At 50.4% G+C, this 14,330-nt stretch overlaps 7 protein-coding genes across 7 annotated transcripts; 4 read left to right on the top strand and 3 right to left on the bottom strand.

Annotated features, from left to right (window-relative positions):
• Window positions 1-55: 55 nt before the first annotated feature.
• On the bottom strand, window positions 56-1,424 carry CC1G_13566 (CMGC/SRPK protein kinase; the record flags this gene model as incomplete). Its single annotated transcript, XM_002911992.1, has 4 exons — window positions 56-385; window positions 442-560; window positions 616-819; window positions 884-1,424. 4 exons carry the CDS (start codon window positions 1,422-1,424, stop codon window positions 56-58), a joined length of 1,194 nt encoding a protein of 397 aa, XP_002912038.1.
• Window positions 1,425-1,902: 478 nt separating this feature from the next.
• CC1G_02813 (hypothetical protein) lies at window positions 1,903-4,311 on the bottom strand (the record flags this gene model as incomplete). The annotated part of the gene is made up of 13 exons (XM_001828180.2): window positions 1,903-2,099; window positions 2,158-2,186; window positions 2,241-2,273; window positions 2,333-2,569; window positions 2,622-2,873; window positions 2,925-2,991; window positions 3,048-3,304; window positions 3,367-3,563; window positions 3,616-3,713; window positions 3,772-3,815; window positions 3,875-3,966; window positions 4,020-4,117; window positions 4,176-4,311. 13 exons carry the CDS (start codon window positions 4,309-4,311, stop codon window positions 1,903-1,905), a joined length of 1,737 nt encoding a protein of 578 aa, XP_001828232.2.
• A 1,062-nt stretch (window positions 4,312-5,373) lies between these two features.
• Window positions 5,374-7,527, top strand: CC1G_02812 (CAMK/CAMKL/CHK1 protein kinase; the record flags this gene model as incomplete). Its single annotated transcript, XM_001828179.1, has 12 exons — window positions 5,374-5,398; window positions 5,452-5,494; window positions 5,541-5,794; window positions 5,844-5,908; window positions 5,959-6,153; window positions 6,425-6,506; window positions 6,557-6,664; window positions 6,713-6,794; window positions 6,847-6,957; window positions 7,007-7,082; window positions 7,133-7,399; window positions 7,447-7,527. The coding sequence occupies 12 exons, from the start codon at window positions 5,374-5,376 to the stop codon at window positions 7,525-7,527; spliced, it is 1,389 nt and encodes a 462-aa protein (XP_001828231.1).
• A 529-nt stretch (window positions 7,528-8,056) lies between these two features.
• CC1G_02811 (hypothetical protein) lies at window positions 8,057-9,302 on the top strand (the record flags this gene model as incomplete). Its single annotated transcript, XM_001828178.2, has 7 exons — window positions 8,057-8,297; window positions 8,372-8,524; window positions 8,584-8,610; window positions 8,666-8,779; window positions 8,841-8,864; window positions 8,916-9,059; window positions 9,127-9,302. 7 exons carry the CDS (start codon window positions 8,057-8,059, stop codon window positions 9,204-9,206), a joined length of 783 nt encoding a protein of 260 aa, XP_001828230.2. The 3' UTR covers window positions 9,207-9,302.
• Window positions 9,303-9,447: 145 nt separating this feature from the next.
• Window positions 9,448-10,376, top strand: CC1G_02810 (hypothetical protein; the record flags this gene model as incomplete). Its single annotated transcript, XM_001828177.2, has 5 exons — window positions 9,448-9,688; window positions 9,746-9,901; window positions 9,955-10,041; window positions 10,092-10,145; window positions 10,195-10,376. 5 exons carry the CDS (start codon window positions 9,448-9,450, stop codon window positions 10,374-10,376), a joined length of 720 nt encoding a protein of 239 aa, XP_001828229.2.
• A 105-nt stretch (window positions 10,377-10,481) lies between these two features.
• On the bottom strand, window positions 10,482-12,389 carry CC1G_02809 (tRNA methyltransferase; the record flags this gene model as incomplete). The annotated part of the gene is made up of 4 exons (XM_001828176.2): window positions 11,936-12,389; window positions 11,598-11,885; window positions 11,285-11,549; window positions 10,482-11,235 (listed from the first exon to the last, which is right to left on the bottom strand). The coding sequence occupies exons 1-4, from the start codon at window positions 12,321-12,323 to the stop codon at window positions 10,482-10,484; spliced, it is 1,695 nt and encodes a 564-aa protein (XP_001828228.1). The 5' UTR covers window positions 12,324-12,389.
• Window positions 12,390-12,592: 203 nt separating this feature from the next.
• Window positions 12,593-13,754, top strand: CC1G_02808 (hypothetical protein; the record flags this gene model as incomplete). Its single annotated transcript, XM_001828175.2, has 10 exons — window positions 12,593-12,646; window positions 12,701-12,853; window positions 12,908-12,967; window positions 13,016-13,050; window positions 13,110-13,134; window positions 13,193-13,231; window positions 13,292-13,366; window positions 13,422-13,427; window positions 13,478-13,511; window positions 13,564-13,754. The coding sequence occupies 10 exons, from the start codon at window positions 12,593-12,595 to the stop codon at window positions 13,752-13,754; spliced, it is 672 nt and encodes a 223-aa protein (XP_001828227.2).
• Between the last annotated feature and the right edge of the window lie 576 nt (window positions 13,755-14,330).

Below are 14,330 nucleotides of genomic sequence, written 5' to 3'. Positions count from 1 at the left end.
TGCGTATAATTGCAGTTAGAGCTGTGCGCTAAGGAAGTAGTCCTCAAAAGACAGGTCAAACCTCGAAGCAATCGCAAAAGGGAACCGCGCGAATCCACTCATGAGCGACAAGATCGGCCGCCGAGATACGTGTCGCTGGATCGAGACGGAGGCAGCTCTTCAGAAGAGATGACACACTCTTTGCTTGATCCTGTGGTAAAACAGCCTCGAGATGGCCTTCGAGGATCTGAAGGCCTCGTTTCTCAGGACTGCAATCCTTCAGGTTCTTGTCGTGAAGCCATGACTCTGGAATCTGAACTTCGAGAACCTCGCACATTTCTGCAAGTCGTTCTGCCGCTGTTCCTGTTGCTGTAAGGAGGGCTCGGCCTGTTAAAAGGTTGAAAAGCTTTTTCGAAGATTGGTAACTCGGATATGCGACAGAGAGCGGATGTGACGGCCTACCATGACACCTAGCATCCAAATGTCCGTCTTGGGTGAACATGAAGGAGTGGATAGCAACGTCTCTGGTGCAAATCCGTAATCATGTTCAGGCTCTGGGGTAAGTGCGAGACCCTTCTGGGCTGTAATTACCACAATCAACAAGACGCTGAAAACGGAGAAAAGCGCTGGTTATACCATATTTGTACTCCGTTAAAAGGAGCCTCCAATTAAGGACCATGGTCTCCATGCTGTCTGCCACCTGGGGGTTCCTCGCGGGTATGGGTTGAGACCTCACAACTGCGGTGCCCTTGACTGATATAATCTCGGGTTTGGTAAGGAGAGGATCTAGATGTTGAGGGTGTGACGAGGCACCAAAAACGATGTTCTCTGCTGCTATCGCTGATTTAAGAATGTTAGGCCCTGACCCTACTAATATGTAATAGAAGAGATGGTGGGGACTTACACCCATGCATGATGTTCTTTCCTTTGGCTTGCAGCTCGAGGAGTGTACCGGCTACGGCACTGAGAATGTACTGTGTGGTGTGCACAGGCAAGCGCCCGTCCGTATTCGCTTGCCTGATGTCCTCTATCGATAGCCCACAGTGAGGCGCCATGAGGAAGCACAAATGGCGTCCATGCGAGCTCTCCTCCCAGAAATAACCCATGAAACGGGGGTTTGGGTCGATCGTCATTGCTGACATTGCACGGACCAGGGTGTAGAAGCGGTCCGCCTCCTGTTGATTAGAAGCTGACGCTTTGAAGACTTTGAGGGCGTGATACTGCGCTCGTCCACTCTCTTTGACGAGCCATGTTGAGGATCGAGGACCATAGCCAAGTTTTCGGACGATGAGGTAGCGGTTGCTGGAGACGGTAGTGCCTAGTTGTCCAGAGTAGTATCCTCCACCGAAGGAGACAGGGAGGTCGAGGGGTTCTTCAGGGAAGGTATCAGAGACCGGTTCTGGATCAGGTGGCTTAGGGACATAGTTCCAATTGACGATTGACATGGTCGCGATATATCTGTTGAAGGTCTATGGCAGTGAGTGGACGAGAGGGGAAAATAGGTGTTAGGCTATGGAGGTGTCTGTATGGGAAGTAGAACCCCGCTGGAGACAGAATAAACAAATTGACATGAAAGACGAATTGCGGAGGCAGGTCACTGTCGTGTGATATCATTCGGTGGACCTACTCAATGTCTAATGTACCCACCAAAGCACCCACTGACAACCTAAAGGACGTGTTAGTAGCAACCGCGGCTATGCAGGGTCGGACTGACTGGATTTATATCTGCAGCAAAATCGCGCATTCAGGGTTCGTCCCAGAAATAGGAGTGCGGGTCCTCGCTACCACAATATCGGATAATGGGCGCTTAATCTCGAAAGCGAAGATTGAGACGCAAGCACGTTGGAGGGAAGATATAAGGTTCAATTATTGCGATAGTGTATTATATACGCTGGGAATTACGCAATCCATTGGCAATATCGACTACTGGGAAGTGCCGCTGACAAGAGCGTCTATTGTAGCGTATAAGGGCATCCCCTTGGCCTCTTCAAAGCCTTGCCTTGACTCAGTGGTTATTCGTCTCCGAACAGAGGGCGATATAATCTGGGATAGATTCCAAACAATCTCACTCCCTGTAGGGTTGAACTTCATTCTAGAAAGTAAAGTCACAAGGACTATCTCTGAAGTTTGGAAGTTAGTGCATGCCATGAGAAAGGGGCGAATGCGAAGAGGACGTACTGAGTTCCATAATTGCAAACCTTTGTCCTCTGGAGGGATTCATCAGCTTTGGAATGTAGTACGACAAGTGGGTTAGAACTCACACACAGGATCTTCCCCCTCCGAAGAAAGAAAGTCTTCAGCCAGGCGAAGATATCAGACTCGTTACAAGGCAGTGGAAGACTGAGTTACTCACGTTCCCGAGTAGATTCCAGGCAACTTCACATCCGAAACTGTCGCCTTCTCTTTGAACCATCTCTCCGGTTTCCACTCTTTGGCGTCTGGACCCCAGATCGGCTCGAGCCGATTGGCTCCCGCTATTCCTACAAACAGAGTTGTACCCCGGGGGATTCGTAGCGTCATCTGAGTCCTTGATGACTCGGATTGAGAACCGGCGTGCTTGGTGTAAGGAACGACGGTGTCCCTGATGCAGCTGTGCAATGAAATCAGGCCGAGTCGGATTAGGGAAGAGAGGAAGGACTCACGTTCGCCGGACAAAAGGAACGGGTGGGTAAAGTCGCAATGTCTCTCGTATGACGGCGTCGAGAAAAGGGAGTGCAGCAATCACATCATACTTCAGACGAGTCGGTGTGTCTGCATTTCTGTTTGAGGCCTCCTGATAGGCGTTTCGAATTTCATCGCGGAGTTGCGATTGCATCTCCTGGTTGGTGGATAGCATGTAGAGGATTCGGGACAGTGAAGATGCCGTGGTATCCTGAGCGCCAAATATAAGAACGCTGTAGTCCACTGGTCAGTCTCAGGAATGACGCGAAAAGGAAGAAACCAACGTCATCTGTCCGGTAAGCTCATCGTCGTCCATTTTCTCTCCTTCCCCTGCCTTTTCATTCGCTTGAACTGGAACAGTCCTATATGAGCACCAAAGACGCCACTAGGATAGGAGGTCGACACACGTAGCAAGGAGATGATGTCTTTTGGTTTTTCTTGATCCGAGTGGCCTTGTTCATCTCGCCCAAGCATCGTTATCTCCTGGCGTTTCTGTTCCAGAATTTGCTGTGCTGTAACGTGCATGACATCCGACATGTCCTTGACCTTTTGGATTAAGCTGTTCGGAGTCCACTCGACCAATTTACGACGGAACCAGGGAGGGCCGAGCTTGATTAGGAAGGGTGCCATTTGTCGAACTACAGCCAGTTTAAAGAGTGTAGGTCTGCAGGGTGAACGGATTAATATCATAGTACTCCTTGTCCACGAGAAAGATACCGGACCCACATCATATCTTTGATCGCAGATGTATAAGGATTGCTGTGCGCCGAGTCGAGAGGATCAAAAGAATATCCCAACACAGAGCGCCCGACCATCTCCAACGCTACTCTCGAAGCCCACTCAGACATATCAAGAATGCCTTTCTGTGCATCCTCTCCGTCTTCCTCTTGGGACTTTATCTCTGCTTCGAGAACATCTGCGAGCTAAATGCAACGGTAAGTTGACGCGCCCGTCGTGTGATGCGTTGGTACGCACCTTCTCTGCAATCTCAAAGAATACTGGAGAGATGGCCTTGAGATTGGATGCTGAGAAGATGGGATTCACGAGCTTCCGTTGTCTTTTATGTTGTTCCCCTTGAATATTAAAATTAGCCTAGCTGTTGTGTAAACCGCTACATAAAACGTCGGGTACCAGTTGTTGCTACTAGTCCAGGACCAAAAATAACCTTGTTGGTACTAAAAATGACTTGTGAGAAGGCCTGAGCAGTGTCACACCGTTTGAGAAGCTCGCGTACTCGATGAAAACAGATGTCTCCTCGAACGAGTCTTGATCTTTCACAACGATAGATTGTAATGCGCGAGGATCGACAATGTAGAGTTGTTCGTCCTATTTGGAAATCAGCTTGCTGCATAACAATCTTAAGGCAGATGACAACTGACACCGAAGAAACCATAGACTTTGGCAATGCCCCCGAACTGTTCTGTGAGGTAGTGGTGAAAGGGAAGGCCTTTGGCGTTAAAGAGCTGTTTCAAGTTTCCTATTGGTACGATGAAGGCTGTGTGGCGTTATCCACTATAGAAAGGGAATATATTTACCTGTTATCCACGACTGTCGAGGAGGTCCCGGAATGCCGACAAAGGAATGGTGTTGACGACGAGAAAGAAACCATCTCAGTGTCAGGAAAGAGAGCCCTGGGATGAGAATGACGGGAAGCAATGAGGGAGGGTCCATGAGTAAGATTCCAGGTATGTGTGGTGTCCGGCTCACTAATCCGCCTTTTTAAGAGACTCTTGGACCCGCACGTCCGCATATGATGCCAGGGTTTTGAATCATAATGCAACACTACTAAGAGGCGGAGTGACGCTACCGACGGATGCTCGTAACACATCGATATCGGAGTCGTGTATGCTTGACTAGGGCTGGTCATTACCTCCTCATGGAACGAAGTCTCGTCTTCGCGTTTCACTGGCCCCGATGACCGACTTCAAACGAATAACGGCCTATCCACTTTAGGAGAATCCATCAGTAAGATTTCTAGCGTCTAATGGACCTTGTCACATATGATGCTTGGGTATGCTCGCACATATATTGAGTGATGTAGCTCCCGGTCTCTAACGATATGAGTCACTCCCAGCCCATGAAGGGGCTGAATGGTATGATCTTCCTAATCCCGTTGACCCTCGTCCGAAACGCGTTCCGGATTAGACGAACAGAGTGACGGGCTGTCCAGTTTCAGCACCCCAGTGACCCTAACGTGGAATTTTTCCAGCATTCTGCCTCAATTCTACAGAACTACTCAAACCAGACTTGTAAACGGGCATGCTGGGCCCGATAGTGCGATGAGCAAGGAGCTAGATCAATAGACCGGAGACGATCGGATCGTGCACACAAGCGCCAGTTTAACCCTCTCCAGCGTCCCCGAATTTCTCTCTTGCTTCCGCTAGCTACTGAGCAAGAAATTTCTAACGGCGGCAGGAGTCATCGCATTCCCGGATTGTGCATCATATTGACCACACATGTTTTGGTCTGTGGTCAGTATTGATCCTGGACGTCCACTGGTCAAAACAGGCTTGAATAAATTGAAGCCAGCAGCCGGTGAGGCTATGCCTTTTGAAAACAAGCCGAACTCGCCGCGCTGCTGCGCCAGTGCGCCCAGGCGCAGAGTCGCGACGCGCCCTGACGCGCTAATTTACTCCACGTGACCGTAAAGTCACGTTTCCGCCTTCCGTCACGGTCGTTTGAGCGCGTTCCCGATGCAGCGTTTCTTTCTTCTACCACCACAACGGCGCCAAAATGCCCGAATTCCCAAAGGTTACAGGTCAGAATATCGAATGAAATGTGGTTTAAGGCATTCACTAACAACTGCAATAGGGTACACGCTAGTGGACAGAATTGGAGGCGGCGGGTTCTCCAGGTACGTTGTCCCCGTTCCTTTCAGCTAAAATTCCAATGAAAATCAGCGTTTATAAAGCTATAGACTTCAAGAACTACCGTGCAGCAGCATGTAAAGTGATCATCATTACTGAGGAAACCACAGATAAAGAGAGAAAGACACTCGACAAGGAAATGCGGATCCATTCGGCGCTGAAGCACGAAAACGTGCTGGAATTTCTGAACGCTGTGGTCGTCGAGCTCAAGCACAAACATGCCTATCATCCGGGATATTATATGCTAATGGAGCTGGCTTGTGGTGGAGATCTGTTCGATAAGATCGGTGGGTAAAGAAGGCTGTGAAATAGACCAGATCTGACAGTTGGTTCCAGCGCCCGACAAGGGCGTCAGTGACGACCTGGCACATCTGTATTTTAACCAGTTGATAGCCGGAATGGTGAGTCTAAACTCCTTTCCGATGAAACCAAGTCTCACAGGTCAAACCAGGACTATATCCACCAACAAGGCGTGTGTCATCGCGACCTTAAGCCGGAGAATCTACTACTGGACGTCGCTGGGACGCTCAAGATCTCCGATTTTGGTTTATCTTCAGTGTACAAACTGAAAGACTCGGGTCGGACGCGATCTCTGACCGAACGCTGTGGAAGCCTCCCGTATGTTGCACCAGAGGTAGGTGGTCCCGTAAGCTTTGGGCTGTAGACCCAGTGGGCCCACACCCAGCGTTTGATATTCGTTGATCCCGGGGTTGTATCGGGGGTCTCCATTTTCTGGCCCTCGTCCCGTCGGTAGTGTTATTCCTGCGGATGTACCTCATCCCCATATCCCCAGGAATCGTGACGAGTCGAACAGCTGGCAAGGGGGACCCCGTGCTCCACATATCACCGCATATCAAAACTGGGTTGGGGAAAACTGGGGGCATCTGCGATCCGCTCCATTCTGACATATCCCAAAGCTGAACAGCAACGCGCCGTACGAAGCGGAGCCAATCGATGTCTGGGGATGTGGGGTCATCCTCTTTACTCTGTTGGTCGGTAGTAAGTAATTGGAACGTGTCTTGTGGCACTGGCGCTAAATCGACATCCAGATACCCCATGGGACGAGCCCACCCGACACAGCCCAGAATTCTGCCGCTATCTGGATGGGACCATCTTCGACGAAGATCCATGGAATCGGATCTCTGAGACCCCGCTGTGTGAGTCCATCAGGCGAACTCCAGCAAGCCCATTCTAAGATGATCTAGCTCTCCTTCAGGGTATGCTGAACGTGAACCCAGCTGAGCGTATGACGCTGTCTGACGTGTATCAGCATCCATGGTGTTTACGGTGAGTTAGTGTTGTGATGCAGTACACTGCTTTTTCTGATCGTTCCGACCAGACCGAGCCAATTGGCACGAGCAGACCCAGGTACCCTGGCGGAGATGCTGACGCAGGGGCTACGCGAGGACGGCGATCTAAATGTAGCAGCCCCTGATTTCGGAGAAGCTATGTCAGTACTTCTCTCGTTTTCCCATCGAGTTTTACTGACCTTTCTTCAGGGATGTCGACGAAGAGGACGATCCCCAGCGTTATGCTGGAACAGCCTCTCAATTCACGCAGAAACTCATGCTTTTCGTAAGCGTCCCTGCCGCATTGCAGAGAAGGGGAAACTGATCTGTTTCCAGTCGCAAACGCAATCGGGCCCTCGATATGTGCCGAACCTGACTCGATTCTACGCTTCTGCGCCGCCAACGGTATTGATGCCCCTGATCCAAGAAACACTGGAGGGAATGAACGTCAAATGTAAACTTGACCCTAGATCTAAGATGGTGCTGCTGTTGAGGATCGGAGGGTACGACAAGCGCAAGCTCAAGTTCCGAGGGTGGGTGAACGTGGAGAGCTTCAGCAAACATGGGTACGAGGGGAGCTTCTGCGGCATGGCGAGAGATGAGGTTGGCATCACGATAATTCATCGAGGCTTTTCTGACGTTCTTTACAGGGGAGCCCGATTTCGTGGCGGCAGCTGTGGAAGGCCCTCATCAAGAGTCCCCTGGTCAGCCCCCACGTCCTATTCAAATAGCGCCCGAGCGAGCGCCAGCCATCGAAATCCAGGCTATGTTCATGCTAAATTGGCGGATGGATGAGGATTCTCCCAACTTCGAATTTAATTTTTGAGACGGACCCCCCTTATACGTTTGCGCGTTCTTGTTTCTTGTGACCCAACGTTTCGTTATTTTGTATCATAGAAATCATACCAGGTATCCCAATGGACTACATGTGTCTCGGACAATGCTAGCTTGAGCATCGCTTTTTATCTGTCTCCAGGATGATCGGAGATGATAGGGCGCCTGATCATGACTTGCGAACAAGCGCCCAATGGCCCTTCCTCAGTTGCGTCGTGGTCCAAGTTGGTCTACTCTCTTAGGTGCAGTTGCGCGATTTTATGCTGCCATTGCTTTTTCTTCCAATTGTCAATGTCATCCTTCTCCCGGCAAGCCACCGGTTAACTTCCCGGGAAGACTATATAAGCAATTCGCCAATTCCGTCAGCCCAGGTGGCGTCATCCTTCCGAGCTCTCTCCTTACCCTTCAACTAGGCTTCCACCCACCATGACAGTCACATCTGGATCGCGAGTTCTTGCTGGACCCATTGGGGATTGCTGCGTCCAGGGGGTCAAGCACTCGGGAGACCCTGCGGGAAAGTCAATTTCGATTGACAATGTCCCCACTTATCTCTCGGAACCACCAAGACCACAGGAAGGAAGGAAGAAAGTCGTCTTGTTCTTCTCGGACGTTTATGGACCTTTCTACCTCAATAATCAGTTGATCCAAGATTACTATGCGTCGCAGGGTATGTTTAATTCCTACCACGATTCACGGTTGCAAGGGGTAGCTAGGTTGCTAATGGATTGTCAACTTCAATAGGCTTCTATGTGGTTGGGATCGACTATTTCTTTGGCGATCCTATCTACATCCATACAGAACCAGATTTCGATAGGGATGGGTGGTTCACCAAGTCGAGGAAGCAGGCAGCAGAGGCCGTTCCCAGGTGGATCGACGCTGTTCGAGAGGTTTACGGTTTGTCTACCTCTCTCACTGGCAGTTCTCAGGAGATAACGTTCTGAGCCTTTTTGAAGGCCAAGATGGCATCTACAGTGCTGTTGGTAGGTGGATTCATGAGGAATCTCACATTGTCGAACTTATGATTCGTGACCTTAGGATATTGCTTTGGTGGCCCTTACGTCCTTGAAACCGCTGCTACGGATAAGATCGTTGCAGGCGCCTTTGCTCATCCAGCAGGCTTGACTGAAGATCATTTCCGAAATGTTACCAGTAGGTTACGAACCTCTCAGGCCGTTGCTCGTGACTCACAAATCCCTGCGTCTGAAACTAGAGCCCGTTCTGCTCTCCCTAGCAGGTAAGATCCGCGACAAAAGTCTTTTATCAGCACCTCTAATTCAGCTGGCAGAAACCGACTTTACCTTCCCACCTGAATCGCGAAGGCGAGCTGTGGATATCTTGGCTGAGAAGAAAGCGACATACCACGTCCAGCTTTTTTCTGGAGTTTCGCATGGCTTTGCTACTCGAGGAGACCCCGCTGTTGAGAATACGAGTGAGTCCAGTCTGCCTCTCGGAAAGTGAATGCCTTGAAGTAGTAATGTTGACATGATATCGTATAGGGTGGGCTAAAGAAGAGTCAGCCCGGGGTATCATTAACTGGTTCATCCGATGGAGTTCGAATGCCTTGGCTCAGAAGTAGATTTATAAGTACGTCCGTGAAGTTGCAGAAGACGCGATTTGTGATATTGTAAACGCCATTCAAACACGATGATACTAGGCCCGGCGCCAGACTTGTATATATGTCACTTTTGAGATTCACCCGGCTTCTCTTCCGAGCCCGTGAAATGGTATTCCTACGAAAGGCTTAAATTGCCAATGCAATCTTCGAACGTGTTCCCACCCTGATCATTTCCATTCGGCGAGTTTCTTCTAACTGCGGAATGACTGAAACGAATTCCTCTCCGGTCCTCGCAGGCCCCATTGGCGATTGTTGTGTCCAGGGTGTCAAACACACCGGCGAGCCAGCAGGGAAGACGATATCCATCGCCGACGTGCCTATTTATCTATCTGAGCCACCGAGCCCACAAGAAGGGAGGAAGAAAGTCATTCTGTACTTTCCGGACGCCTATGGGCCCTTCTTCGTAAATGCGAAGCTTCTTCAGGACTTTTACGCTTCTCAAGGTACTGTATTTCCCAAGGTGACTGTGTCGAGTCGCAGGAGGCTGACAGCAGTGTCAGGTTTCTACGTGTTGGGCATCGACTATTTCCTGGGAGACCCTATCCATCTGCACCTAGACTCACCCGACTTTGATCGAGCAGCTTGGGTCGCCAAATCGCAGAAACAGGCGGAGGAGGCTGTTCCAAAGTGGTTGAAGGCCGTCACGGAGCTGTACGGTACGCGGGTCCGAGCACTGTCTTGTGAAACGATAACGACGTGGCTCTGATAGGTCAGGACAGCGTGTACAACGCAGTAGGGTACTGCTTCGGAGGACCTTATGCCATTCAAGCCGCCGCGTTGGAGAACGTAGTTTCAGGTGAGCGGGCGTCAGGCCACATCTGGATTCACGTTGACGAGATGAACCAGTTGCGTTTGCCCATCCGTCGAGGTTGAACGAAGACCACTTCAAGAATCTGACCAGTGAGTCCCGAGTGGATTGTCATTTCGGTTCTGATTGACCGGGTCCCAGAGCCGCTGCTCATGGCATGCGCGGAAATCGACAACACCTTCCCTCCCGCATCAAGACGTAGAGCGGTCGATATTCTGGCCGAAAAGAAATTGCCGTACCACCTCCAACTCTTCTCGGGCGTCGCACACGGTTTTGGAACTCGAGGGGATCTCAATGTCGAGAACAGTCGTAAGTCGGTGTAATTGGCTTGGACAGACAACAGGGTGCTGACGATCTGCTCAGGCTGGGCAAAAGAGGAAGCTGCTCGAAGCGTGATCAATTGGTTCAAGCGATGGAGTAACAACACATTATGAAACCCGTGTAAGAACAGCGACGCTTTCCACATGTGCCGTTTGAGGGAACAAATCGAATCCTCTTACACTGTCCAACGTGTACTTCTTCGCCTTGCCCGTCCTTCCGGCCTCCATGATCTGTCCTACATCCCGCGCCTGGGTATGCACGTTGCAGCTGACGTAGACGATCGTCTTGGGACCAAACTCGAGCAGCTGCTTGATGAAGAATTCGTCGCAGCCTTTGCGCGGCGGGTCGATGAGGACGGCGGTCTGGTCTGCAGGGAAGTCTTGCACTACGGCAAAAATCTCGCCTGCGTTCCCTGCGCGGAATGAGATCTTGTCTTTGGAGATCTTGTTCAGTTCGGCGTTGCGCGTCGCGAACCTGATCGAGTCCTGCGACAGCTCGATGCCGGCGACTTTCTGGAACGAAGGGGAGAGGACGATGCCGAATAGCCCGGCACCGCAGTAGGTGTCGACGAGGTGGGTGAGCGTCGAAGGGGTGGGTGCGTCTGGCGGGAAGATGGCGTTGCGGACGTAGTCTGTGAGGGGGAGGAGGACCGAGTTGTTGTTTTGGAAGAAAGAGCCGGCGTTGTACTCGAATATCCAATCGCCGACGCGTTCGCGGACGAGGGATTTGGGGTCGGTGACGCAGATTTGTTTGTTGAAAGCGTCTGAGAGACGGTCGACGGAGTCGTCGTCGATGTTGACGCTCGTGTCTAGCGACTCTCGGAAGAGCAGTGAGACGCCCTTTTTGTAGGTGTGCACCTTGCTGGAGAAGTGTAAGCGAGGCCAGGGTGATGTAATTGAGAGAAACCCACGTCACGACTTCCTCCCTCGTTGCAGCCATTTGGGCGTTGACGACTGGGGTGGCTATGGGACACTCTTCAATGTCCATCACCTTTTGCGTCCCAACTCGGTTGAACCCGATCTTCAGCCAGTCTGGTTTCTCGCTGATGGGCTTCATGTTCTTCCGTATATCCTTGGGTGGAGCCTCGAAGTGCGGCGTCAGCTTGGTGCGATATTCGTATTTCAGGGGAGAAGGGACGGTAGACAATATGGGGGGCATCTCTTCGTCCGAGAGATCTGGATAGGGTCAGTAAACTATCCAAGTAAAACAGGCAATCCACTCACTCGAATAGTTTTTGAACGCTTTGACTACAACGTTCCGTTTAAAGTCCAGCTGGGTCTCGTAAGACAGCATTTGGTATTGGCAACCTCCACAGGTCCCAAAGTACTTGCAACGGATAAGGCTGCTGTCTCTGAGTTCGTTGTTCGGTGTGATGACCTCCAGCAGGTCACCAAACGAGTGCAGACGAGCATGTCGGTAGATACGGGCTCGAACCCGTTCATTGGGCAATGCCAGAGGTACAACGACAGCCCAAGGCTTGCTCGAGCCCGTCGACACGGCAATTCCATCGCCTGTAAATGCCATAAGCGCCGATAACCACCAAGACATGTACAATGCGCACCGTTGGATCCCAAGATCTTGACCTCCAATTCCACTTCCTCCTGGTGCTTGAACGGCGAATCAAATTCCGAACCAACTTCTGTAGCACTGTTGACAGCGTCCTGGCCCAAAACCACCTGGATATCCTTCCACAAAACATCCTCAGCTGAACAGGGATCTGGCAGCTTTGCCAGCTGTTTCTTGCGTCGATTCTCGCGTTTTCGGTCGCGTCGTTCTGCAGCCTTCTGCTTCAGAATATCTGCTTCAGATATAGCTATGACCTGAGCGCCATTTGTCGATGTCGAGGCCGATATTTGGGGCTCCGTAGCGTCTGTTCGTGGCCGCTTTGAAGGTGGCAGTTCCTCCGAATCAGACAAACTGCGCACCTGTCCGAGTTGGCTTGTAGACATTTTGTGCGTTTTCAGAAATATTCCAGGACGCTTTTGGCGATATCCCTGGCTAGAAAACGACCAGACTGAGCGAGAAAATAGGGGAAAACGAGAAAAACTGGCGAATCGCATGCAGAGAATTGCCAACTCCCAAATTGGAAGGTACGGGTATGTCCGTGTCGGAGTTTGTCGGAGCTTCAACGGGCGGCTCGTTTTCCGAGCCCCTATCCGCGAAACTTGTTTACTAATTACGACGTGGTTTTCCTTGATTTCTACTGCACTCTGTTTAGATGACTGAGAACAAGCCTTTTGTTGTGTTTGGATACGGTTCTTTGATTTTCAAGGTGAGATTTGGACTGTGGAACGCGTTCATTAGCGATCTAACGCGATATCATTAGCCTCCACCGCACGTCGTGGCGAAGAGTAGCTATCCATTTGCTTTACTTCTCAAACGGAGAATCCAATTTAAGTTGGTTGTAGCTCCGGGATTTCTTAAAGGCTATGTCAGAAGGTTTGCTCAAAAGTCCCATGATCATCGTGGAACGCCTGAGGTTCGTCTCGTTAAGAGATCGAAAAGACGCTGGTGATGATATCGAAATGCGTAGAACCCTGGCCGTGTTGTGACCCTCGTCCACAAAGAAGACTGGGACAAGTTCTCAGGATCAGTGAGTTTTCCAATCTAAATATACTTGAACCGCGCTCACGCGCATTAGGATGCATTCCCAGATGAAGACGTCGTCTGGGGCAAGTATGATTCCGTTATCAGGTTATTATATCGTGCGCGCACTAACCTTCAAGTTCGTTTAGGGATCGCGTATACCATAGACCCTGCGTATGTAGCGGAAGTTCGTGATTATCTAGGTACGAGTTCATACTTGTTTTCATGCAAGTCCATCCTAACATCGAGGAAAAAAGACTTTAGAGAAAAGGTAATCGTTTGTCCTTTCACCGACCCCCCAAACGCGTGTTTAAGACCCTTCCCACCTAAGGACGGCTATACGCTGGAAACTCTCGACATATACAACGTGGATTCCGAAGGGAACGAGTCGGTAATTATCCATAACGTTGGTCCTACCATCTTCTACTTTCCTTGGTGTTGAACTTACCATGAAATTTAAGGCATATGTACGTCCGGTCGTTCTAGAACGGGCAAAGCAGCTCTAAACTTCTTCAAGTGTTATGTTGGACGCAACGACAACCCGTCATTTAGTAAGTCTGATACCTAAATAGGAAAAGGAGGAAGCCTGATTACCGTGTCCAGTTGGCTCAGAGCCCCTAGATGCCCTATCGAAAACTATATGGCGTTCCGTTGGCCCGTCTGGACCGAACAAGGAATACTTGTATCGGTTGGCGGATGCCGTGCGCGAACTATCGCCGTCGTCGTATGATTCCCACTTGTTTGCTTTAGAGGCAAGGCTTTTCACTTTCATTCGCGCTGTTCACACAACCTAATCTTATCATCTAGGACCTCGTGAAGAAGCTAGATAGCGCACACCCCAATTGAAGCAGATTTCGAATTATTCATGATAAGCGTGAAACCTGGAAATCCAGCCAGTCTTGATGGTGCTGGGATTGCCAATACTGACTTATCTCTCCATGACGCCTATCTCATACTTATCTCTTCAGGCCATTTCATCCTCTCCCTTTCTAATTTGTGAAGTTCTCCAAAATGGAAGATTACAAATTCCGTGAGTGTGCCGAACGTTTCCACTGCTGAGTTTCAATCTGTCCCGAAACCTCGTCTTCATTGCCATGACGCAACGAGATTGCTTTCCGCTCGATACCAGTTCAAAAGGTGAGCACCTGAGCCCAAGGCGATAGCAGAAAACGCTGTTTACCCAATCCCTCGACAGAACTCTAGTCGAGGTAAGCCCGCCAATCGAACGGTTGCACCGAAACAACGGTAGCGACCACGTTGTTTGATAAAACATTGATGACAACACGATAAACCCCATCTGGACGACCTCTGCCGTACAGGCTGTTGGATCAGGCACGTTGTGACCATGCTGGAAACGAGGCTTTGGTCGA

Source organism: Coprinopsis cinerea, assembly GCF_000182895.1.
Source record: "Coprinopsis cinerea okayama7#130 chromosome 1 map unlocalized cont3.1, whole genome shotgun sequence".
NCBI classification, from domain to species: domain Eukaryota; kingdom Fungi; phylum Basidiomycota; class Agaricomycetes; order Agaricales; family Psathyrellaceae; genus Coprinopsis; species Coprinopsis cinerea.
This window is presented reverse-complemented; position numbering and strand designations above follow the sequence as displayed.